This window comes from Dermochelys coriacea, chromosome 3 (assembly GCF_009764565.3).
Source record: "Dermochelys coriacea isolate rDerCor1 chromosome 3, rDerCor1.pri.v4, whole genome shotgun sequence".
Lineage (NCBI taxonomy): Eukaryota > Metazoa > Chordata > Testudines > Dermochelyidae > Dermochelys > Dermochelys coriacea.
The window spans coordinates 42773117-42798609 of NC_050070.1; the positions used below are offsets into that span (position 1 = coordinate 42773117).

Here is a 25493-nt window from a genome sequence, read left to right on the forward strand (position 1 = left end):
GTCTGTGAAACTTTTGTTGGGGAGGGGGGTGTTTTTTCACAGCCCTGACAGACAAGAGTTTTACCGACAAAAGTGCTAGTGTAGACATAGCTTAATTCTTCACTTTCTCCCACCTTGAGAATGCATTTAAACCTGTTCATTGTGATTGCACAGTGGGTGAAAGATGCTACCAAATAACAATGGTGACATTGCCTTAAATACTTATTGTTTTTCAGGGGGAAAGAATAGTTTTACATGCCAATTGGACACATAGGTACCGACTCCGGGGAAAAATTAGTGGGTGCACTGCATCCACCGGCAGCCAAGCTCCCCACTCCTCGCCTCCTACTACCCCCCGAGCATACTGCCCCCCTGCCCCTCCACCCCACCGCCTAACAGCTGTTTGGCAGCACTTAGGACTTTCCGGGAGGGAGGGGAAGAAGTGGGTACCCAGAGCGCTCATGGGAGGAAGCAGAGAACAGGTAGGGAGGAAGTGGGGACTTGGGGCAAGGGGGTGGAATGAGGCTTGAAGGGGGTGTGGCTGGGGTGAGAAAAGGCAGGGTGGGGTGGGGAATTTGAGGAAGGGGTGGAATGGGGCTAGGGCGAGGGCGGTGCAGGGACGGGAAGAGGCGGGGCCTGGGGCGAGGGTCAAGCACCCACCGGACAGAGGAGAAGTCGGTGCCTATGATTGGACAGCACCAATGAAGATGCAAATGGGGGGAATATATAGTCATAATTAGCAAGAGTGATATTGTGCAGCATAAACAAAATCTATTTCCGGATTGTTATAAAGATCAGATGATATTTTGCTTGTACATTTTGCCTATTTGCATGTGCAAGTGTACATAAAACATTCATATTTCCAATTTTACTAGTCATTTATATTGCACATATTAATTTACCTCTGCAACCTGCATACTTATTTGCTGCATACTGAAATTGCAATTTTTAAAAGTTAAGTTCAATGGAAGTCAAAATAACCCCTCCAGGATATTTTTTCCTCTAGAGAGGAACTGAAAAATAAACTTAGCAGTACAGTCACTTTGTAGTCAAAGAAAAAATGCTTTTGAAAGTAGAATACAGCAAAACAGCTCACATGTGGCAGATCAAAACTGCAAAAATGATTGCTTTGCATGCTTAATACATCATTTTCTATTTGTGTTCTAGACTTCCATCACCTCTGTCAGTTCAGTTTTTAGTGATGCTGGAGAAAACTGGTGTCTCAGCTCATTCAGTTCAAACTGTTCTCTTTTCAGTAAACAATTTTCACTTTGCAGAAGTACATTTTACTTGTCTGAAAGTGAGGAAATAGTATTCCTAAACTCAGTTTTTTGTCCTCTAAAATGCATATTTATGATATTATTGCTACCTATCTAATTCTGGTGTATTGGCTGAAGAGAAGATGTGAGCCCTTTTTGTGAGTGAGAAACACTTGATATTTCATAAAATCATTACCTAAGAACCTTATTTTGTGTATTTATCTTCAAGTTCCTTTTTTGAATTATTTAAAAATAGATTGATAGATTACATAAATAGTTTGATACACATTACAACATTTTACCACCGCTTGATTTACCATTCAACCTCTCGCTTGATTAATGCAGAGTATCTGCAATGGGTGAAATCAGTCATCTGACATGTAAAGCTATTGCTGCTGCTGTAACCAACAAGTCTTTTGAACAAGAAATCCAGTCACTATATTTTATTTGAAAATAGCAAGCTGCATATGACTTTGTCAGAGAAGGAAAGGCATAATCTCTAGCTGGTCAACTTGCTACATTTGAAAAATAATGCAAGAATATTTGGGGCAGTAGCTCCCCTGTCGCTAAATATTCAGATCCAAGAAGGGAGAACTAACAGATTAAACAAGCCCTGCTTTCTAGAGGGGTAAACATCATGCAGCTCTACAGGTTTATACATCCCAGAAGTGGGAATTGGCACCGAAAAATATTGAAGAATTTATCCGTTCCATCTGTGCGCTCTTGTTACATCAATACAGAGTAAATATAAGCAACTTTGACTTATAAGGTTTAAATTCCACTCAAATATTAGTTGATATAATTACCAGAACTTCTAGATACATTAAAGCCTGATAATTCAAACATTCTTTTTTATTTTTACATAATACATGGATAGCAATCCCAGATCGGCATGAGGGTCTGCTCCATTATTCCCAGATGTTGCTTTTACCTTTCTGACATACTTTCTTCCATTTATTGCTCACACATTTATCCCCTGCTTTACCCCTCTGCCAGTGATGGTTCTCTCTCTCAGCTGCACCCTTTCTCTCCGTTTCTCACCAGTTTTATTTGTCTGGCCAGGAGAGAGTTCATCCTTACTCTTGTAGCCCTAGGTGTTCACTAGAGCAGGTCACATCTCAAACAGCCTCCTCTTCACCAATGAAATCATCTCCCCCTTTGATTCTGTTGGCCTTCTTTACACTTGCTAATTTTGAGGTAATTTATTCATTGTTGTTCTCTCTCCTATTTTGGAAACCAGGATTTATAAACACCTGAAACAACTTCTTTTTATTGCTATTTAGTAACATTTGTTCTGACTAAAATGAAAAACACTGATTGAAGTTATTTTCAAACCATTTGTTAGTCCTGAATTCTTTACCTGAAAATGTTACATTAAAACCTTCATAGGAGATTGAAAAATCAGATATAAATCGAAGCTGTGCAGTGAAATTTTCAAAGAGGCCAGCTTTAATTGTAGGGGGTAACACTGAGCCAGTTAATCTGGCCACTGGTTCTGTGAAGCTGCCATCTTCAGTGATCAGCAAATAGTCATGAGAACTCTCAAGATGAAAGGTGTGAAAGACCAACTGTACTCCTGGAAAAAGAGAAAAAAGAAAGATGAGGAAGTGTTAAAATTTAAGGTATAGAATTGGAATGAAGGGTAGTTATTTGCTGCTGTAGCTGAGCTAGTTTTCTTTGTCTGGCTGTACCAAAAGAAGGACAAGTTATACTTGATATGTATTTAATCAGGCCACACCTTTATTATTAGATGTCTGGGATTACCCAGAAGATAGAAGTGTACAGTAAAGGCAACTCCATGTTCATTCAAATAAATGCCTGTGGCTTCCACCAGCCCTGCTTCATTTTTCATCCAGGTTCCCCAACCAACCCATGGCTTGGACCTTACCATCCACCCTCCACTCTTAGGATGATTCACGTGGGCTATAAGAAAGGGTACCAATCATAGGAGCCCCCAAACCTTCCCCCCATTCTGTTCCTTTAACCAGCACCTCCTTTTTAAGTCCTTCACCAGGCCATTTATCTTGTCACTGGATGCCTTCTCTATGGAGTATCTGCACTTGACATCCGCTCCATACTTACAAAATGAGTTGCAACATATAACTTAACCCCATTTTCTCCTCACTATAACAGGTCCTCCCTGACACCCGCTCTGGGGAAGGTGAAAAAAACCCCACTCCACTGAAGCCATTATAGTAGTGAGGAAAAAATGCCTTCTAAGCCCCCCTAAAAAGAAGAGACCAGTGCAATACCCACATCAGGGCTAACCCAACCTGATATTAGCACCTCGAGAGGAGGGAGGGAGGGTGCTGCATTGAGAAAGGGCTTTTAATGCCCGTGCTTGACCCTTTTAAAGCCTTCCACACTTACATTCTCAGGGGATGAGTCAGTATCACCAGGCTGACCCCCCACTCACATTTTTGCAGCAGCTTCTGATATCTTTGCCTCCCTCCACCCATAAAGCATTGCTACCCCTCCTCCATCAAGCCCAGACAATGTCCTTCCTGCTTCAGGTGAGCTGCAGTTATTCACTTTACACAAAGGTGATACAGACTGAAAACCTTCAAGAAATATGGAAGGAAAAACCTTTAAGCCTAATGACATGTTTAAAGACAGATTTTCAGAAAGCCTATATACAATAGAAAAACAAGTAATATTTCAGAAATGCGCATACTAGAACACTAAAGAATATATATGTGTGTGTTTGCGTGCAGTTGGTCGATATTGTTGTATTTGGAAAGAGATTGTGGTCTAGTTGACAGAGCACTAGACAGGAGCTATGACTTGATATTAATTCAAGTTCTGCCACTAGCTTGCTTGTTTTTGTGGGCAACTCACATAACTTCCCTGAGATTCATTTTCCCCATTTGTACAACAGAAATAATAATATTACTTAACTCACAGGAAAATTGTAAGAATTGTTAATTTATTTGCAACATTTTGAAAAGCAGAAGCCATATACATAGGGTGTACAAAGCATTATTATTTCATGTGCACAGGGTATTCATGTATAACTGCATGAATACAATATGGTTGAATACAGGTATCTGAGTGCATGTCTGATGAGTGCACCCATATGCTCTATGTCCAAAGGATATCCATAAATACGATCAATTTGTTCAGGTGGGTGGGTTGATTTAAGGATTTTCAAGGTTGTCAGATGCTAAACCAATGTTCTGTACTTGGTCATTCTGAAACCCTCACTGGTTTAGGGGCTCCATGAAATCTGAATCAAGATCTCTACCATTGGCATTCCTACCACTACACATACCAAAAGGGTATTAATTTCCCTAATAGCCCTTTATCCTTAAATCTATACCTAAGCCCAAGGTGCTTGCCTACAGTGATCATCCTCTCAACTCCCTGGATGCAATTTGTTAGGTTTTGTGGAGGGAGGGAAGGGAAAAGGAAATGCTGAAAGAGTGCCTTTTCAGAATAATTACTGTAATGGTTAGGGACTGATGTCTCTTCTCTTTACAGTAAGGCTGTCATGAGCACTATGTGAGGCCAACTTCCAATTTACTAGACTACCCAGATATCCCCCCATAATCTAGGAATAAAAATAGTTCATTATTTAGGTCAGTCCTTCCATTTCTGGCCTAAAGAGTCAATTGCTGACATTGTGTTATGATCATAGTCTATCCACTTGAAAACAATTTTACTGCAGAGTCTGTACTACTGTTGGGACAATTATCTCCCCACTTCAGTGTTTTACAAATGTTTGCAAAATTTATAGTCTTGAATTAGTTTGAAACACAAACAATCCTTTCTGCTGCTCAGTATGAGGGAAATTAAATCAGAAAGCTACTCTGAAATGATATCAACTTTAACAGGTTAGTTCAAATATTCAATTATGGAATTATCTCAAAAGGTGGCCCCTTATTGATAAAAGTGTCTATAATTCATCTAGAAGAGTTGTTATTCAGTTGAAGACTAATGTGAATTAGCACCCCCCCCAACAATTTATGGCCTTACTGGTTTGGTATTTATTTATTTAAATGGCAACTAATGCATTTATTTTTATGCCAATTAAAATTGCTCTTTTTAATAATTCCAGATATATATAGAATACGCTACATTTCGCTGTCTTGCCATTTTTCATAAATTCATGGAGTATATAGCCAGAATGGACCATCAGATCATCTAGTCTGATTTCCTGCAATATCACAGGCCATTATATTTCACCCAGTTACCCCTGTATTGAGCGCAATATCCCAAAAGCATATCTTCCAACAAGGCATCCAGTCTTGATTTGAAGACAAAGGATGGAGAATCCGTCACTTCCCTTGATAGTTTGTTCCACTAGTTAACCACCCTCATTGTTAAAAAATGGCACTGTATTTCCCATTTGAATTTGTCTGGGTGAGATTCCAGACAGTTTTTTGTTATGGCTTTCTCTGCTACATTAAAGAGTCTTTTAATACCCACTATATTCTCACAATAAACAACAAACTAATCAATAAAAACAACCAATGGGAGACAATTCCATTTTAAGACAATTTTAGAAATTTATTTTTATCCTGCAGTGTATGCGACTTCATGCCAGATCACTCCAAATCAGGCAGAGAAGGGATTTAAACTTGGGTTTTCTACATCACAAACCAGCATCCTAACCCCAGGGTTATAGAGAAAGAGTCAGCATGTCTGTGTCTGCTTCTCTTTCTTTCCCCTTCTCCTCACAACAAAAGATTTGTGGATACAGCTGATACAGCTTTGACAAAACAGGATAGTTTGACAAAAAGGTTCTGAATGGCTCTACTAAGAAGTCCACCTCTCAATCTTCTTTTGATAGGCTACACAACTGAGATCAAGTCTGTCACTGTAAGACATTTTCTCCTTCAATAATTTTTGTGGCTCTTTTCTGCACCTGTTCCAATTTTACAGCATCCCTTTAAAAATATGGACACCAGAACTGGACTTGGTCTTCCAATACTGGTCTCAACAATGCCATATACAAAGGTAAAATCACCTCCGAGCTCCTACTCCCTGTTTATCCCAAAGATTGCATTAGCCCTTTTTTTCCCCAGCATCACACTGGAAGTTCATGTTGAGTTGCTTGTCTACTAAATCCCCCCTAAATCCTTTTCAGAGTGACTGCTTTCCCCTATTCTGTAGATACAGCCTACATTTCTTGTACCTGGATGTTTAAGTTTTCAATGGGCTGTATTAGAAAAATATGCTGTTTGAATGGGCCCAGCTTACAAAGCAATCAAAATGGCTCTGTATGGCTGTCCTGCTTTACAATTATTTTCCACACCACAAATCTTTGTGTCATCCAGAAATTTTATCAGCTGTGATTTTATATTTATTTACAGATCATTGATGAAAATGTGGAATAGTGTCTGGCCTAGTACTGATCCCTGTAGAACCCCACTAAACATTTGATGACAGTTCCCCATTGACAACCACTTTTTGAGATCTCTCAGTTAGCCAATAATAAAAATATTTTATGTATGTTTTATTGATATTTAAAGTGCTAATATTTTAATTGAAATATCATGCAGTACTAAGTAGAATGCCTTACAAAACCTTAGTATATCAATGCAGTTGCTTTCATCAACCAAACTTGAAATCTCAAAGAAAGAAATCAGGTTTGCTTAAAAATACCTATTTAATATAAAATCCTGTTGACAGACATTAAAGAATTAAAGGATAGGAATATATGTATCAATTGAATTCTATATCAGTGTTTCCATTATGTTGCCTGAAAAGTGATGTCAAGCTAAAAAACGGTTACCTACATTCCTTTAAGTGCTGTTCTTCGAGATGTGTTGCTTGTGTCCATTCCAAATAGATGCATGCGTGCCACATACACAGCTGTTGGAGGGTTTTTCCCCTAGCAGTACCTATCGGATCGGCTGTGGAGCTCTCTGGGGTCGCGCCTTCATGGCGGTGAATATAAGTCCTATACACTCACTGCCTCTTAAGTTCCTTCTTGCTGGATACTCCAACAGAGGGGCAGGTGGGTGAGTCTTGGAATGGACAGGAGCAACATCTCAAAGAACAGTTACGAGAAAGTAGGTAACTGTTTTTTCTTCAAGTGCTTGCACATGTCAATTCCAAGTAGGTGACTCCCAAGCATCTCCTAGAACAGAGGTGGGCAAACTATGGGCCGCGAGCCACATCCAGCCAATGGGACCATCCTGCCTGGCCCTTGAGCTCCCGGCCAGGGAGGCTAGCCCCCGGCCCCTACCCTGCTGTCCTCCCTCCCTTGCAGCTATGCTGCTGCACGGGCAGCATTCTGGGTGGCGGGGCTTCGCGCTCCTGCAGGGCAGTGTGGCAGTGTGTATGGCTCTGGCCAGGTGACACGGCTGCCAGACATGCTGCTCTGAGAGGGATGGTAAGGGGGCCGGGGGGTTGGATAAGGCACAGGGGGTCCCGAGGGCAGTCAGGGGACAGGGAGCCGGGGGCAGTTGGATGGCAGTTAGGGGATGGGGAACAGGGGGGGATTGGATAGGTGTGGGAGTCCCGGTGGGCCTGTCATGGGGTGGGGGGTGGATAGGGGTTGGGGCAGTCAGGGGACAGGGAGCGGGGGAGTTGGATAGAGGGTGAGGTCCCAAGGGAGCAGTTAGGGGCAGGGGTCCTGGGAGGGGCTGATCAGGGGACAAGGAGCGTGGGGGGTTTGGATGAGTCGGAGGTTCTGAGGGGGGCAGTCAGAGGGTGGGAAGTGGGCAGGGTCAGATAGGTGGCGGGGGCCAGGCTGTTTGGGGAGGCCCAGCCTCAGTTTTGCAACCCCGATGTGGCCCTCGGGCCCAAAAAAGTTTGCTCACCCGTGTCCTAGAAGGAGGGGTCAGAGTTCAGCCGGTCACAGACTTCAGCACCGCTCTGCCAAATGCTGCATCATCTCTGGCCTGCTGCGTAATGGTGTACTATCATGTAAATGTGTGGATTGATGACCACATCATTGCTCTGCAGATGTCTTGAATGGGGACTTACAATAGGAATGCCACCGAGGATGCCTGCACCCTTGCAGAGTGTGCCATCAGTGTGGGGGTAGGTATCTTTGGTACGTTTTAGCATGCCTTGATACAGGCCGTGATCCATGGACAGATTATTTGGGACAAAACTTGAAGCCCCTTCATCGGCTCCGCAATTGCAATGAAGAGTTGTGTTGATTTCCGAAATGGCTTTGATCTTTCAATGTAAAAGGTTAACGCTCACCTGACATCCAGGGAGTGGAGCATTCACCCCCTGTTGCTAGTGTGCGCGTTAGGAAAGAACACTGGAAAAAATAGATCTGGGTTCACGTGGAATTGGGACACTACCTTTGGGAGAAAATGTGGGTGTGGTCGCAACTGCACCTTGTATATGGGGGCTCAGAAGTCAAGGCCTTAAGCTCAAACACCCTCATGGCTAAAGTTATAGCCACCAAGAACGCTGATTTCCAGGAAAGGTAGAGAAGAGAGTATGTCACTAGGGGCTTGAAGGGAGGCCCCATCAGTCTTGAGAGCACTAGGCTGAGATCCCATGCAGGGACTGGCTGTCTTACTTGAGGGTACAGTCTGTCTAGTCCTTTGAGCAAGTGGCCAACCATGGGGTTAGCAAAAACCAAGTGACTGGTTGAACTAGGATGGAAAGCTGAGATAGCAGCCAGTTGCACCTTTATTGATGACACTGACAGACCTTGCTGTTTCAGGTGTAGTAAATAGTCCAGGATAAAGGGAAGCAATGACTGTAAAGATGGAGTGTCCTTTGCATCTGATGAAGTGAGCTGTAGCTTATGAAAGCTTATGCTCAAATAAATTTCTTAGTCTCTAAGGTGCCACAAGTACTCCTTTTCTTTTTTATCCTTTTGTAATGACCAAAGAGAGAATCTCTTCCACTTAGCCAAATAAGTGTCCCTAGTGGCTGGTTTCCTGCTGCCAAGGAGAACTTCTCTAACAGGGTCTGAGTATGTGAGCTCCAACAGATTTAGCCACGGAGTTTCCCTGCCATGAGGTGGAGAGACTCTAGATTGGGATGCTGGAGGCAGCTGTGGTCTTGCATGATCAAGTTCTGGACCAGGGGCAGGGTTATCAGTGTGTCCACCAACAAGTCTAGAAACATGGTGAAACAGTGCTGGCATGGCCACACTGGTGTGATTCAGATTATTGATGCTCCCTGTCTTCTGACCTTCATCAGGACCTTGTGTACAAGCAGGAAAGGGCGTGAATGCATATAGCAGGTGGTCCTTCCAAGGGAAGAGAAAAGCATCTGAGAGGGAGCCCGGGCTGCGATTCAGGAAGGAGCAAAACAGGTGACACTTTCTATTGTGTCTTGTCACAAACAAATCTATCTGGGGAAATTCCCACTGTTGGAAGATGTTGTTCATGACATCCGGGCATAGGGACCACTCGTGATTGTGAAATGACCTGCTGAGATGATCGGCCAGTGCATTCAGAGAACCCAGAAGATACAATACCTCTAGCTATATTGAGTGGGCAATGCAGAAGTCCCACAGCTTGAACACTTCCTGGCATAGGGGAGAGGAGCAAGCACCACCCTTTCTGTTTATATAGAATGTTGCTGCCACCTGCCCTCCAGATGGGTTTGGAACATTTGGCAGGCAAGGCGAATTGCTCTTAGCTCCCTGATATTGATGCGTAGCGAAAGTTCTGCCTAGGACCTGAGGCCTTGAGTTCTGAGTCTTCCTAGGTGTGCCCCCCATCCCATTGCCAATGCATCTGTGACTTGAGACAACGAGGGTTGGGGCCTGGAGAAGGCAATTCCTGTACACACCGCTTGCGGGCTGAGCCACCACAGGAGGGACTCAATAACCAGAGGAGGAAGTGTAACTATTTTGTCTATCTGGTCTCTGTTTGGCCTGTACACTGAGGCCAGCTAGGCCTGAAGAGGTTGGAACTGAAGTCTCGCGTGCTGTAGTAAATATATACAAGTGGCCATATGACCGAGCAGCTTCAGGCAGTTTCACACCATAGTAGTGGGGTATCGTTGTAAGTCCTCTATGATGGTGCACAAGGTCAGAAAATGTGATTCTGGGAGGAATGCTTTGGCTTGACCTGAGTCAAGGAGAGCTCTGATGAACTCTATCCTCTGGGAGAGCTCTGATGAACTCTATCCTCTGGGTGGGGGATAAAGTTGACTTTGACACGTTCGGTGTCAACTGGCTACAACCAACATGCACTTGGTGAACACCCGAGGACCCACCAATAGCCCAAAGGGGAGAACCATAAACTAATAATGGGTATTGTTGACCATGAAGCAGAGGAACCGCCTGTGGGATGGGACTATTGACATGTGAAAGTACACATCTTTCAAGTTGAAGTCGGCATACCAGTCCCCTGGATCCAGGGAAGGAATAATGAAAGCCAGGGAGATCATGCAAAACTTCAGCTTTTTCATGAATCTGTTGAAGTTTCGCAGGTCTAAAATTGGCCTTAGCTCACTTTTGGCTTTTGGGATTAGGAAATTTCAGGAATAAAACCCCTTGTCCCTGAACTCCTGAGGGACCTCCTCTACCGCTCTGGCTTCTAAAAGCACTTGCACCTCCTGCATAAGAAGTTGCTCATGAGAAGGTTCCTTAAGAGGGACATGGAATGAGGGGTGGGAGGGAGGAAGGGAGCAGAACTGGAGAGAATATCCCAATTGTACCGTGAGCAAGACCCATTGGTCCGAGTTGATTCAGGCCCAGGCATAGTAGAAATGGGATAGATGGTTCACTAAACAGAGAAAAGGATCCGGGATTTTGCCTGGTGCATTGTCCCTGTGCGCACCTTCAAAAGATTTACTTGGGGGCTGAAGACTGCCTCTCAAGCCCTGGCCTTGGTTGGAAGAGGGATGCGGTGGCCTTCACCTATTATTCCTGCCCTGCTTTCTGCTGTAATCCTGTCTAGAATGAGCAGGGTAGAAGTGTGGTGGAGGCTGAGGTTTGAAATGCTTCCTTTGTGAGGCTGGTGTATGGAGCCCCAGAGATTTTAATGTTGCTCACCAGTCCTTGAGCTTAGCATCTGTTTGCTCCAAGAACAAACCTGAGCTGCTGAAGGGCAAGTCTTGGATTGTTTCCTGGACCTCGTACAGGAAGCCCAAAGCCTGCAGTGAAGAGCTCCTTCGAGTGGCTATAGCAGTCAACATCATGCGGAATGCCAAATCTGCTGAGTCCAGTGCAGCTTGCAAGGAGGTCCTTGCTATAACTTTACCTTCTTTGAGGATGGCTCCAAACTCTGACCAGGATTCAACTGGAAGCAAATCTTTAAACTTAGTCAGAGTGTTCCAAGAATTAAAATTGTAGCAGCTGAGGACCACTTGCTGGTTGGCAATCCAAAGCTGGAGTCGTCCAGTAGAGTAGACCTTTTAAGATGAAGAGGTCCAGTTTCTTTGCCTCCTTAGATTTGGACACCGGTCCCTGCTGTCCTTGCTTCTCTTTCTCATTTGTGGTCACCACAACTAGTGTGCCTGGATGAGGGTGGGTAAATAGGTACTCATACCCTGTTGAGGGTACAAAGTACTTTCTCTCCACCTCTTTGGCTGTGGGGGGGACAAGAGGAGGAAGTGTCATAAGGTCTTAGTGGTGTTTTGCATGGTCTTAATCAGGGGTAAGGCCACCCTTGAAGGAGCCTTGGGTGTCAGAATATACACTATGGGGTCAGTCTCCTCTGATACCTTCTCTGCCTGAAGGCCCAAGTTCTGTGCCACCCTCCTGAGTAGCACCTGGTAGGCTCTTTTGTCCATAGCTGGCAATATGGCAGATGAGCCCACTACTGCCTTGTCTGGGGAGGATGAGGATGAGGCTCACCCTGAGATGATGTCTCTTGCATGGTGCTGGAGGTGGTACCAGTCTGATCTCAGTGCCGGCTTGGGCGTCAGCCTCGGTAATGGCCTCGGTGCTGGACGCCAGTCTTGGAGCCTAGTGGTAGTTCCTGGGCAATAGAGGATGTCAGAGGAGCCCACCTTTCCGAGATGACCGACAGAGATCTGGAACCTGGCCTCTGGGCTTGGTGGTAGGGCCACAGGGTCCAGAAGGGCCACTGCACTGGGACTTGCCATTGCGGTGGCCAGGGCTTCATAACGGACTGCTGTCCCTCCTCCTGCCTTGAACAGTGCCGAGACATATGACTCCATCTGAGTCTGAAGACAACTAGAATCTCTGTTACCACGGAGGTGCCAAAAGGTGTCAGTGTCAGAGAGCAGTGTTGAGAGGAGGGTGACCAGTGCTGCATTATGGCCAATTTACCCTTGGAAGGGATGTTGCTGCTCTGCAGTGCCAATGTCAGGGACTGCAGAGCTGTCATAGCTATGAGGTCCCTGGCCGGCTCAAACATGTTCAGGGTAGACGGAAGATCCAGATTCTCCACTGGACTCTCCCATGTGGGGGAGTCCACCAATACTGGACTCGACTGATCTCTCTGCGAGGCAGGAGTCAACGTTGGCAGTTTAGCTGGAGCACGGGCTGAGTGTCCCAGCACGGGACACACTCCGCTAGTGCTTTCGCATTCCACTGCTCTAACTGTGGATGAACACTCCCTCTTGACTCTCTTCTGCTTCTTGAGTAGCACCGGAGAATATGAGTGGTTCCAGGTATCTGCAGTGGAGGTCTTTGGTGCCAGGGAGTGGTGGTGCTGAGGGTCTCTAAACCCACAGTCCTTTTTCAGTGCTTCAGCCTCTCTCAGTGAGTGTTGGGTTTTGGGTCCGATGTGGGCTGTGCAAGCTGGGGATGGATAACTGAAAAGTAGTTTTAACCTAAAGTCCCTCTTCTTTTTGGATCATTGGTGGAAGCCTTTCCAGATCTTACAACTGTCTGTCTGGTGGGTTTCCTCCAAGCACTTTAAGCAAGAGTCATGTGGGTTGCTCTGGGGCATAGGCTTCTGGCAGGACCTGCATGGTTTGAACCCTTGAGACTGAGGGCATGCCCCGGTCCCTGGGAGGGACTTATCTAACTAATTATAAAACTACTTGAAACACTAAGTTAACTATTTACAGGTACAAAGAGAAAATCCACTGGGGGGTTGCTTACTGTAGCAAGAGAGAAGAAAGCAGTTCATGACTGTCATGGGCAGTAAGAAAGAACTGAAGAGGTGGTAGGCTGGCAGGGACCTATATACACCATCATGAAGGCGTGACTCCAGGGGGCTCCACAGCCATCTTGACAGGCATTGCTAGGGAAAAAACCTTCCAACAACTGTGCATGTGGTGCACACATACCTACTTGGAATCAACATGAGCAAGCACTTGAAGAAGAACTGGACTATAGTTACCTAGTCTTCAAAGACACATTAAAAATGAACATTGGTGGGCCAAATCTGCTAGGACGTTTAGGGTAAAGTTATCCAGCCTGCTGATTTTAAAATATTTCTGTCCTGTAAATGTTGTTTAATGACCTCTTTAATTACAAATATATTGAAAGGTTTTTCAACTTCTTCATGTGATATGAATACTTCATCTTCCTTCTTTCCAAATAAAAAACAGAAATAGGTCTTGGAAACTTCTGCCTTTTCTGCATCATTAACAGTTTTACCCTCTCCCTCTAGTAATGGGCACATAACATCACTAGGATTTCTTTTGTTCCTCACACATTTAACTTTTTTCTTCTTATTGTACTTAGCTCCGCCAGACATGGATTTCTCCCTGATATCTTTGGCTCCCAGTATCAATTTTCTACATCTCATAACTTCTAATTTATATTGATTTCTATATATTTTCCTGTTTCCCCCCACTTGTTATACAGTTGCTTTTTTATTTCTAATTCAATAACATCACTCCTACTGAACCAGGGTGGCTTTTAGCCAAATGTGTCCTTTTTTTTGTTTTTCATTTTAGAATCTAGGCTATTTGATCATCTAATTAACTCTTTTTAAAGCACTCCAATCGTTGTTCTGTCTACATTTTTCTCCTAATATGTTCTCAACATAGCTTTCCTCAGCTTTGGGAAATTAGCCCTTTTGAACTACTAATTATATATATTACATATGGGATAGTCCTTTATTTTCCATATCAAATGTATTTAGGTCATGATCATTCGTCCTTAGGCTAGTGTTTCCCAAATGGTGTGTCCCAACCCACCAGTGGATTACAGGAAGATTCTAGATGGGGCACCATGACAAGGGTTTGATTAACCCAACACTGGGCCCTGTCCTAGGCAAACATACACTTTTCTCAGCGTAGTGTGGAGGGGTGGCCCTGAGGGTTGGGAATTGGAGGGAGTCGCAATGCCCAGAGCAGCAAGCTAGGTCCAGCACTTCAGGACAAGAGCCTGCAAAGTGAATGTGGGGCAGGCTCGCTCTCCAAACCACTCATCTCACTCACCCATTTTAGGATTATGATGCCAGAGCAGAGGGTACATATATGTAATAGTGAGTCACAAAAAAAGACAAACGGCAGATTTGGTGGGTTGCCTTAATATAAACTTTGGGAACCACTGTCCTAAGCAAACATCACCATTCATTCCAGTGATTATTTTACCTTTATCCATTATAATGAGGTCCAAAATAGTTCCATTATGTTGTGAAATTATCACTTATAATTTTTAGAAACTATAATAATGTTTTACTCACTACTGGCTGAATGAGACTTCCAGCAGGACTCCCAGATGAAGTCCCCTTGAACACAAACTTTCTTTCTACACATTACAGACAGGTGTTTAAGGATTAAATTACCCTTTTATTTATTTATTTTTTTATTTGGTGATCTGTAAGAGACCCCCACTATACCTCCTCCAGAGTTTTGTAGTTTAATATATACACACACATGTCCCTTTGCTGCATAGACTGCTCTGCTTGCTTAAATGTGTATCAACATACAAAATTCTAGTTGCAAAACATAGAACTAATTTGTTAATTACAATACTGTCATTGCATGCAGGTACATGATGCAGAGAGAAAGAAATGTTTTACATTACTGACTGCAGCCTAAAAGAGCCCACAATCTCTATACTGCAACACATTGGCTTGTTGTTTCAAGCATGAAATTTTGGAATTGATCCATGTAGCATTCAATAGTTACAAACAGAGAAATGCCATCAATTTGACTTTAAGCCCTTGCTACACTTGACCCAAAATGTATATTTTAATTGTACTCTTAATTAGCCACTGATTTTATTTTAATCTCTTTCCTCTTCCTGCTGCATCTCTATCTTCCTTCAAAATAAATGATAACATTCATAAACCACAAATATCTGACAAGGATAGTACCACTAATGTGTTTCAGGTCTGTCACTCTTAAAAGGAAACTTTTTTATTCCCCTTTTCAAAAGTTTTAACACAACAAAAGTAAGGCCATTACCACATCTAAAAGTATTTATTTGGGGAAATTAATTACAGATTTCCTTTTTCCACAGATTAAAAAAAATCAATTTAATTCTGTCTGAAGCAGTTTTTTTAGTGATATATTGTTCTGTAGATTTCCAATTCATATTATATTCTTACCCTTGCCATGTGACACTTCAATTGTCCAAGTGCAGTTTAAAGAGTTTGGATAAAAATCAGGAAAACCTGGCGACAGAATTGTTCCACTCTTCCCATGAATATAGCCACCACACAGAGCTTAATAAGAAAGAAAGAGAATGTCATTATATTGGGCACTCTGCTGCAGAGACTAAAACTCAGATACTGCTATTGGTCATTTTTCCTTGATACGTTTATCAGTACAGTGACCGGGAGACAAATTATGATTTATTTTAAGATAGTTACTTCTCAATGCACATTAGAATATCAGCAGATATAATACATGCATGCTTGCATTAAGACAAAAAGTTACCAGAGAGTGGCTAGTTTCCTTGGTAACCCTTCTGGAAGAGGTGTCTTAACATGGATGTTTGGGCATAGAATGGATTGTAGGAAAATGAAAACTGAAGATATGAGTTTTACATTTTAGAGAGCACAGTTAAGTAGAACAGTGATAAGGACAAGGATAAATACTGTACTGTAGGATAACAAATGCGGCAACTGTTATCTTTTAATATAGGTGGAGTAAAGTATCAAGTGTAACAAAAACACACAAGAATACCAAGCAACAGGTGCACCATACTGTGATATGAACCAATGAGGAATAGGATGGAACTCATCTTCAGTCTGACCTACTTCAGAGTATGAAACCTTTCACATATAGTTGTAATGGATTATATATTTAAAGGGAAGAGTATTTCAAGCAGTTTGCATCACATTAAAACTTTTACAAGTTTTTTTCAGAAAAATAATATGCCTTTATGACTTTTCCCTCCATGTTCTGCAGAAAAAAGATAGATATGGCGATTTTTCCACTTTTTCCAGAAATGTGAATAGTGCCATCATTACTAAGACATTTGTAGCTGAATATTCTCAAAGGCAAAAAACTAGACTAGAAATCATGTATACTAACATTTGTTAAAGCAGGCTTCTTAAATTTGCATGGCACATTAAGTATCATTTAAGATTTGTATTTATATACAGGTGAATTGCTCATTGATCTGATAATTATACTGTGGTTGCCTCTGATTTCTATCTCTTTCTTGCTTTATTTTAAAATTTTAACAAACTAAATATTTAACAAATATTATGATGAAGCACTAGCTTACTTTTTGTTTTCTGTCTGTTAAAACTGAACTAATTGTAGTAGACAAATAGTAGTAGCTAGATGAATATGTACAATAAACTTTCAGTGATAGTGTGTTTACAACACTGCAGCATTATAGCTGAAATGCCATTTTTACTTCTCCTCACTATCCTGAGATGTTGCTGAAGTTTTTTAATAATTCAACAAACGTAAATGTATATATTTATGAACCTGTGCCATGGACCAGAATTGTGGGCACCTCTGATCCATTTAAACAGGAAAATGAGTTCAGATATGAAGAAGTGATCATTCTTATATTTATAAATATGTGGTAACAGTGAAATTGTTTTGGTATATTATATATGTGCCCACATATACACACATTCTCCCTCCCTCAGGACTAAAAACTATATATAAGTACAAAATTCCAACTCATCCTTAACTATGGAGCCACAGCTGAAAACTACATAAAGCATTACTGCCAATTATATTATTTGGGGGGGGATAGTTGACAATTGGGTCCCATTACATGTAGTTCTTTTTATTCTCTGCTTTATATTACAAAGGTACATTACCCTGTTTTATAGCATTTTCTATTACAGTTTTTTTCTGTTTTTTCACTACCTGACATTGCAATCTGATGTCTATGAAATCATCAGTAGGTAGAGTTGGGCAGGAAACAGTTCTCCCACCCTGCAAGAATTCTTGAGAGTTTGTAAAAATTTCCCATCCTGAATTGGGATGAACAGTTGAAATCTCAAAAAAAAAATTTCAAACTGAAAATCTGAAAATATTTCAGATAAGGTCACTAAAAACATTTGATTGAAATCATTTTGAAACATTTATTTTCATTCTCCCACTTTTGAAATTTTTAAACAAATTTTTATCTTGAATTAACTTAATTTTCAAAATAAAAAAGAATTTTGAACTGAAACTCACTTTTTTTTTAGAAAGTCAAAATGGGCCATTTTGACCAAAAAAAAAATTCAAATTAAGTAATTTGTTGAAAGTGACCCTTTTCCATGAACAGTTTTATGACAGATTGGCATTTTCCAATTTAAAAATATTTTGTGGAAAAATCCTCAGCCAGTAATATCACTAGTCTCTTTGATGTGGCTACCTTTTGCTGATTGCAATCAGTTTGATGTTGTTACCTAAATGTGCCACTCTTCCAGAGTTGGAGTGACAGACTGCCTTCATGGGAGTGATGTCAATAACCACTAAACACATTTAGTGCATTCTTTCCTAGCTGAAAGATAACCATAGGCCCTTAAAAAAACAAAAACAAAAACAAAAAAAACCAAATCCCAGGACTTGTTCTCTGTCCAAATAAAATTGAGTTGTGGAAGGAAGTTCAAGAGTCTAAGAGTCCCAGGACCCTAGAAGGGCGTGCAAGTGGGATGGAATGAAAAACAAAAGAGAAGTGATGTGGAGCTCATATATCTTAGCTTTTGTTCTGCCCTGCTTCAGAAGGTCTCTACAATTCCCTAGCATATAGTGTGGATGCTGGATCTTGAACATAAGGCCAAACTTTCACTGAAAAAAAATTAACTCTGCATATTGCAATCTTATGGGATTTGCATGCCCCACAAGGACATGATGACAATTTTAGTCTAAATACTGACTGTATATTTTAATTGACCTAAATAGTACATACTATTCATATTATTCAAGCCAAACTGTTCAAACTTTGGTGTTTAATTTATTTTTAGTCAAGTAAAAAACCCTGGCTGATTGTCAAAGCTAGTGATCACAAAAAACTCTTACTAAAGTAATTTCCTATTTATGAGTAATGTGGCCATCCCACAAAAAAACCTACAGAAAATGAGGAAGTTAGTTAAACAGAAAATAAAAGGTACAGTGCCCAAAGTGAAATCCCTGCAAGATGCATGGGAATCTTTTAAAGACATCATAACAGAGGCTCAACTTAAATGTATACCCCCAATAAAAAAAAAACATAAAAGAACCAAAAAAGTGCCACCATGGCTAAACCGCAAAGTAAAAGAAGAAGTGAGAGGCAAAAAGGCATCATTTAAAAAGTGGAAGTTAAATCCTAATGAAGAAAATAGAAAGGAACATAAACTCTGGCCAGTGAAGTGTAAAAACATAATTAGGAAGGCCACATTTTTTTTTGAAGAACAGCTAGCCAAAGACACAAAAAGTAATAGCAAATTTTTTCTTAAGTACCTCAGAAGCAGGAAGCCTGCTAAACAACCAGTGGGGCCACTAGATGATCAAGATGCTAAAGGGGGTATGGAACAGCTTCCGTACAAGGAGAGAGTAATAAGATTGGGACTTTAGCTTGTAAAAGAGAAAACTAAGGGATATGATAGAGGTCTATAAAATCATGACAGATGTAGAGAAAATAAATAAGGAAGTGTTTTTTACTCCTTTTCAAAACGCAAGAACTAAGGGGTCACCAAATGAAATTAATAGGCACCAAGTTTAAAATGAACAAAAGGAAGTATTTCTTCACACATTGCACAGAGCCAGAGGATGTTGTGAAGGCTAAGACTATAAGTTTACACCAAAGTATGATGTTTGAAAATTGTTTAAAAAAATACAGCTCTATCTGATCCATTTTCAATTGGATTTCACCATATGAAGTAGATGGAGCTCAACTGTGTTAGAAGAGTGTTTGTAAGTATGCTAAAGGTTTGAAAATCAATTTTATTACAGTCTTTGAACATGATTTTATGTTGTCCATCGTAGCTTGGCAAACTATGCTAAAATATGGTTCAGCAGGAACCATGTTGAACTGTGATTTCACTAGAGCTCAGTGAATAAGTAATTTAATAATTGCTTCAATAACTTTTGCCTCTCTTTTCATTCACAAACTGTCCATGAGCTGTTTAAAATTATTCAAGGAATAATTCTGAAAATAATAATTAGTCTGTAGATTGCTCTAGAGCAGCTTCAGTATTGAGCATATTCAGTGTTCTAAAATCAAAATGTGAGCTGTGTTCATTAGTTTTCTTTGGAAATCTTTGCAGGTTTTCCTTCTCAGATAGGATGAATCAGGTTGCTTGAGTACATACATATATGTTTAGCTTAACAATTTGAATATTACTGTATACAATTCACGTAAAATTTGCTGTTTCTCCCAATAATTGATAACTAGAACATCTGGGAGGAGAGGGGGAAGAACACAAAAGAGGTGCAAATGCAGGAAAAGCAAATTCCCTTTTTTTACTCAAATATATGTTGACAGAATACTGTAATATTCACTGGCCTCCAGTCTGAATACTTTGTTTCCAGTTTTCAAACAGAGCTCCAGTGTAGAGTAGCTACACATATCCATAATACTGTGTTGTCACCACACCTCAACCTTTCCAAGATGGAGCATCTTGATGAAGAGACATTTTTCCCCTCCACCTTCATACCTTCCACCATTGATTTTACAAGTTTGGTAGCTGTGTACCATGCAATATATATTTTGGAGTAGGATAAGACCCTCAGTGAGAATGCTTTTGGTTGCACTTCACACAGTATCACAAATTGAACCTAAATTAGATATTTCAGTACACATATTGCATTAATCCATAAGGCAGTGAAAAGCTGAACCATTAATGAGCTCTTTCATTTTTAGATCAAGCATATACCAAGTTTACATAGTTAATATGTTTTCCCTCCTAATTATGTTTTACAATGCAAGTTTTTATTCTTAGTGTTATCTAGGTATTTAATATATACCCATGATCACAGTATCTGAGAGCCTGCACATGGTGATAGGTTTGTATTTTAAATTTGGACTCAACCATTTCAGCTCGGACATAAATCAAATAAAATAAACATAATATAATACAATGTGGGAGTGCACACATTCTTGCTTCTGTTGGCTGAGATCATTGCACACTTCAGGGGCTCTTTGCATCTCTCCACTCTCCTCCATGGCTTCTGATGTGCTATCCTCCCATACCCCACTATTTCAGGGACCCCCAGCAAATTCCTCTTCTGCTTCCCTCACATGCCTCTGTGTGTCATCTTTCCTCCCCCTATGCCAGGATCCTTCCCATTTCCTCTCCACCAGAGATTGTGTGCCCTTCATTCCTCCCTTCCCCTGCTCCTCCCCCCCCACCAGGCTTCCCCATTCTCCCCCACCAGGGGCTCTTTGTGCCTCTCATTATCCCCATCCTCACATTCCAGGGGCTCTGTGTAACCCCCATTTTCACCTCCCCCAATATCAGTCTCCCATTGTGCCCTCCATGCTAGGGGCTCTGTGTGCCCCCTCATTTCCCCCTCTCTCCATCATTATTATTCTTTTTCTTTCATTCATTCAGGCTATCAACACTTTAAACTATATTGAGACAATGCACTGAGTTGAGATGGGAGTGTTCCTATGCCACCATCAATCAATTATTTGATCTATACACAGTTCAGTCCTGATTGAAGGTAAAGGGTCTGCTAAACAGATGCCAGGGGCTTAATGTAACCCCATCTTTTACCCTTCTGGTTTTCTGATTTTCACCCCTATTCATATGGTTCTGCCCACTGATGAATAATACATTTCCTGAAATTTTGGAATTGATCAGATATGGCAGTTATAATTTATCAAGATATAGACAGAGAAATGCCATCGAGTTGAGTATAGAGTCTCACAAACTTATTTTGTATTTTGTGACATTACAGCAAGGAAGTGGTGTATGTGTTAATTTGAGCCAAGAACTCGGAGTCAGGACTCTGGGCTGAAATCCTGGCCCCACTGAAGTCAATGGCAAAACTCTTATGGATTTCCATGGAACCAGTATTTCACCCCTGCTTTCTATTCCCAGAACTCTTGTGTCAACATGTCACAAAACCTGTCTGCATTTCAGAGCACACAAACATCTGTAAAATGAAGATTATACTTACCTAACTCACAGGGATGTGATTCATTAACTGATTACAATTTGCAAATTAAATTATTTGTAAATAACATTAAGTTCCTCACTTGAAAGGCAATCTAGAAATATTAAGTATTGCTTCAATTATGAATAGAAACACTTTAAAAGGATTTGGACTCTGGTGTGATGGAAGGGAGGATAGCAGTATTAATGACATGGTTAGTTATTAATCAGAAGAGAGTCACTTGCCTGGGTTTTTACATTATCATTTTAAGCATAGGGCACCTACCATCACAGCTGGGTAATGCATGATTCCACTGATGGTTTCTTTCACATATGAGTGGCTCCTCATCACTCAGTGTATATCCTGGATCACAGCTAAAAGTTACTACAGATCGGACACTGAAGTTATTACCATGGCGATGGCCATTCACAGGAATCCCTGGGTCAAGGCAGGAATCTGATTCCAGTGTAACACCTGAAATATACAAATTTAGTGAAATTACTGTAAATAAAAAACAGAAAGAGAAGGGTAACAGAGGATGAAGAAACATCTTGTATTCCAAATAAAATATTCAGAAATTATTTCTGGTCTGTGATGTGGCACCCGAATCTCTTGTAGATGCTGTCAAGGTCTCAAACCAAACACAGTGTTTCTGAGACTTAAAACACAAAAAAGGACCAAGGCCAACTGGAGTATCAAATGATTAAAACTTTAAAATGTTTTTTTATTTCATACTGACAAAAAGAAAGCTAAAGCAAAGGGAGTGTAAGCTAAAAGTCTGAATGAGCACAGCAAAACAAGTCTAATGAGAACGCCAGAATAACATTTCATTCCCCCACCCTTTTTTCTTATCTCTCAATTTTTATTTCCTTTACTCTACTATTTCACTGGCCCCACTCCTCCTCCACCCCCACTCTGATTCCACCAAAACATTTACATTGTTTTCTTGTAGATCTAGTAGCTCCAAATTCCTGTCCAACTTGGGCCTAATCCACAGCCTATTAGGCTCAATGGGAGTCTTCCTACTGAATTCAGACATTGGCTTTAAAATCAGACACTGCTAATGATAGAAAATTAATAACAACTACAGTAACATTAAGGTTGCAAATTCGAACACTCAAAAGTTAGAAAATGCCAAAATTAAGGTTCCCTGCTGAAAAAGTAGAATGTGATCATATAATTAAAGTCTGTATCATAATGCATCCAGACAAAAGGGGGATAGCTCAGTGGTTTGAGCATTGGCCTGCTAAACCCAGGATTGTGAGTTCAATCCTTGAAGGGGCCATTTAGGAATCTTGGGCAAAAATTGGGGATTGGCCCTGCCTTGAGCAGGGGGTTGGACTAGATGACCTCCTGAGGTCCCTTCCAACCCTAACCTTCTAAGTACTCTAAGGCTTCTAACATGAATGAAAAGGGGGCCAAATTAAGGTTGCACAGGTTGTAGCATTCCTTATCTTTTCAACGCTTGCCTTTTCAACCTGAATAATGTTCTTCTTACGTAGTTTTTATTTTCTGTGTCTAATTTCAAAGGTCTTCTAAAAAGCAAACTGAAAGAACCAAAAATTCCATCATATTGTAGTACCATATGCACACCCACAGAGTTCATCAGCAGGGTTAGACCTCTGCCACTTGAGCTAATGCATTAAACAAAAGCAGTAGTAAATTACTATCCTTTATGTGGACCAGTGCGGGAGGAAGATGAGATATATTTTACCAGTGGGTTTCACAGATTTGCTGACAGCAGAGAAATGGTGAGACTCAGGAAACTTGAGTAACCATTAAGACTCTGGAGCAGAGTGTGCTTTAGTGGGCATAAATTCCTCTGCCCATTACTGCCAAGTTTGATCCCTTCTGCCCCATTCCCTTCAACCTGTTCTTGTCCAAGTTTTGTCTCTTCCCCACCCCTGGCTCCTTCTCCCAGTCCACTCTCCTTGCCCAAACAGGGCCACCTCCTGGATCCTCATCCAACTTGTCTCTTCCCACTGTCCTACTAGTGGCTCACAATCATAGTGTCCCCTCCATGGGTACCTCATCCAATTTCAGTTTCTCACCCTGTTTCTGGTTCCTTGCCCCAGTGCCCTCTCCCGGGCTCCTTGTTCCAATCTCTTTGATCAGCCATCCTGAGTTCTTCCCCACACTCCAATTCCTTGTGAGATCTGTCTTCCCTCTCCCCCACCACCATTTCCCCTAATCTGGTTCCTAGTCCCCCATATAGTACATATTTAAGTATTTGGAAGCACCCTGCATGCTTGTACTTAAGTACTTCAAATTTTTTATACTTAGTACTTGCATCTAGATACATTTTAAAGGTACTTAAAGCCAAATAACTTTTTATCTGCTAGTACTTTTTCAAATATATTAAACAATCACATCCCTTCCAACTGCCCAAATTCTGGTTGACGCCCAGAATGCACTTCTCTTGGCACAGGAGATTCAGGCCCTAAATTCCAACTATGAAGGGTTTTTTTCTGTTAGCCCTGATGTTGCATAGCCTAGGGAGCATGGCAGCCCTGTCCTCTTCACTTCTGATTGTCACTGCAACTGGCAATGAAGAGACTTGCTGCTCAGCCAAGCTACAAAGGGAAGTCTCCTCCAAGAAGGAACTTCTTCAGGATAAAACAATGAGGAGTCCTTATGAAATCTTAGAGACTAACACATTTATTTGGGCATAAGTTCTCATGGGTTAGAACCCACTTCATTGGATGCATGGAGTGAATATACAGGAGCAGGTATAAATACATGAAAGGATGGGGGGTTGCTTTACCAAGTGTGATGTCAGTCTAACAAGATAAATCAATTAACAGCAGGATACCAAGGGAAGAAATATAACTTTTGAAGTGGTAAGAGAGTGTCCCATTACAGACAGTTGACAAGAAGGTGTGAGTAACAGTAGGGAGAAAGTAGTATTGGGGAAATTAAGTTTATGTTTTGTAATGACCCAACCACACCCAGTCTCTATTCAGGCCAAATCTGATGGTATCCAGTTTGCAAATTAATTCCAGTTCTGCAGCTTCACGTTGGAGTCTGTTTTTTAAGTTTTTTTGTTGAAGAATTGCCACTTTTAGGTCTGTTATTTAATGACCAGAGAGATTGAAGTGTTTCTGAATGTTATGATTCCTGATATCAAATTTGTGTCCATTTATTCTTTTGCGTAGAGACTGTCCAGTTTGGCCAATCTACATGGGAGAGGGGCATTGCTGGCACATGATGGCATATATCACATTGTACGCAATTAATGAAGAAAAATACCCATTTCATGAAATGATGCTGTCTGTACACATTATAGATATATATAGACATCATATGTATATAAATGTAAAAGACATTTATCATTTATACATTTATACGGTTCTTTTCATTGTTATTTCACGCTTATTTGTGTATCTGAATAAAATTTCATTCTTGCTCTTTTTCTTTCTATTCTACTACATGCTTGTATTATTCAGATAGTTATCCATATTTTTACTAGACAATTGCAAGGAATATGAGAGTTGAAAGTACCTGTGTTTATACCAGTACTTTTACTTATAAATTTTTATGTACTATTTCCACATACTTGTATTTATAAATATTTCTGTGATGGTGAACTTTGTACTTAGGTTTAAATCCTTTTATCAGAACTTACAGCAACTTGTCCCATTCTCCTTGTCCAACCAGTCTCAGTCTCCTCCCTTCCCCGGATCCTTGTCTGACTTCAGTGTTCTCGACAGCACCCAGCCCACTGGCTCCCAGTCCCCCAATTACCAATCCCAGTCTCCTTGCCCAACCACTTCCAGCCTTCTCTCTCCACTGGTTCCTAGTCTACTTGCCCATCACATCCCTACCTCTTACAAGCAGCTGAATCAGTTTGGCTGAAATTTTCCAAAAAAGAGTTGTAGTCTGACACACAGTATTTAAAATTTCAGTCCAAATGGTTGAAATTTCATGAAGTCATGAGCAACTGCAAATGGTCTTATAATGGCAAGT

The 25493-nt window shown here is 41.1% G+C and overlaps 1 protein-coding gene across 1 annotated transcript in view; it reads right to left on the reverse strand.

Annotated features, from left to right (window-relative positions):
- The window catches only part of CSMD1 (CUB and Sushi multiple domains 1), a 2060919-nt gene that overhangs the window by 486464 nt on the left and 1548962 nt on the right, over nucleotides 1-25493 (reverse strand). Inside the window, 3 exon segments of the mRNA XM_038396611.2 lie at nucleotides 2599-2814; nucleotides 15596-15712; nucleotides 21813-22001. Coding sequence (XP_038252539.2) covers nucleotides 2599-2814; nucleotides 15596-15712; nucleotides 21813-22001 — 522 coding nt within the window.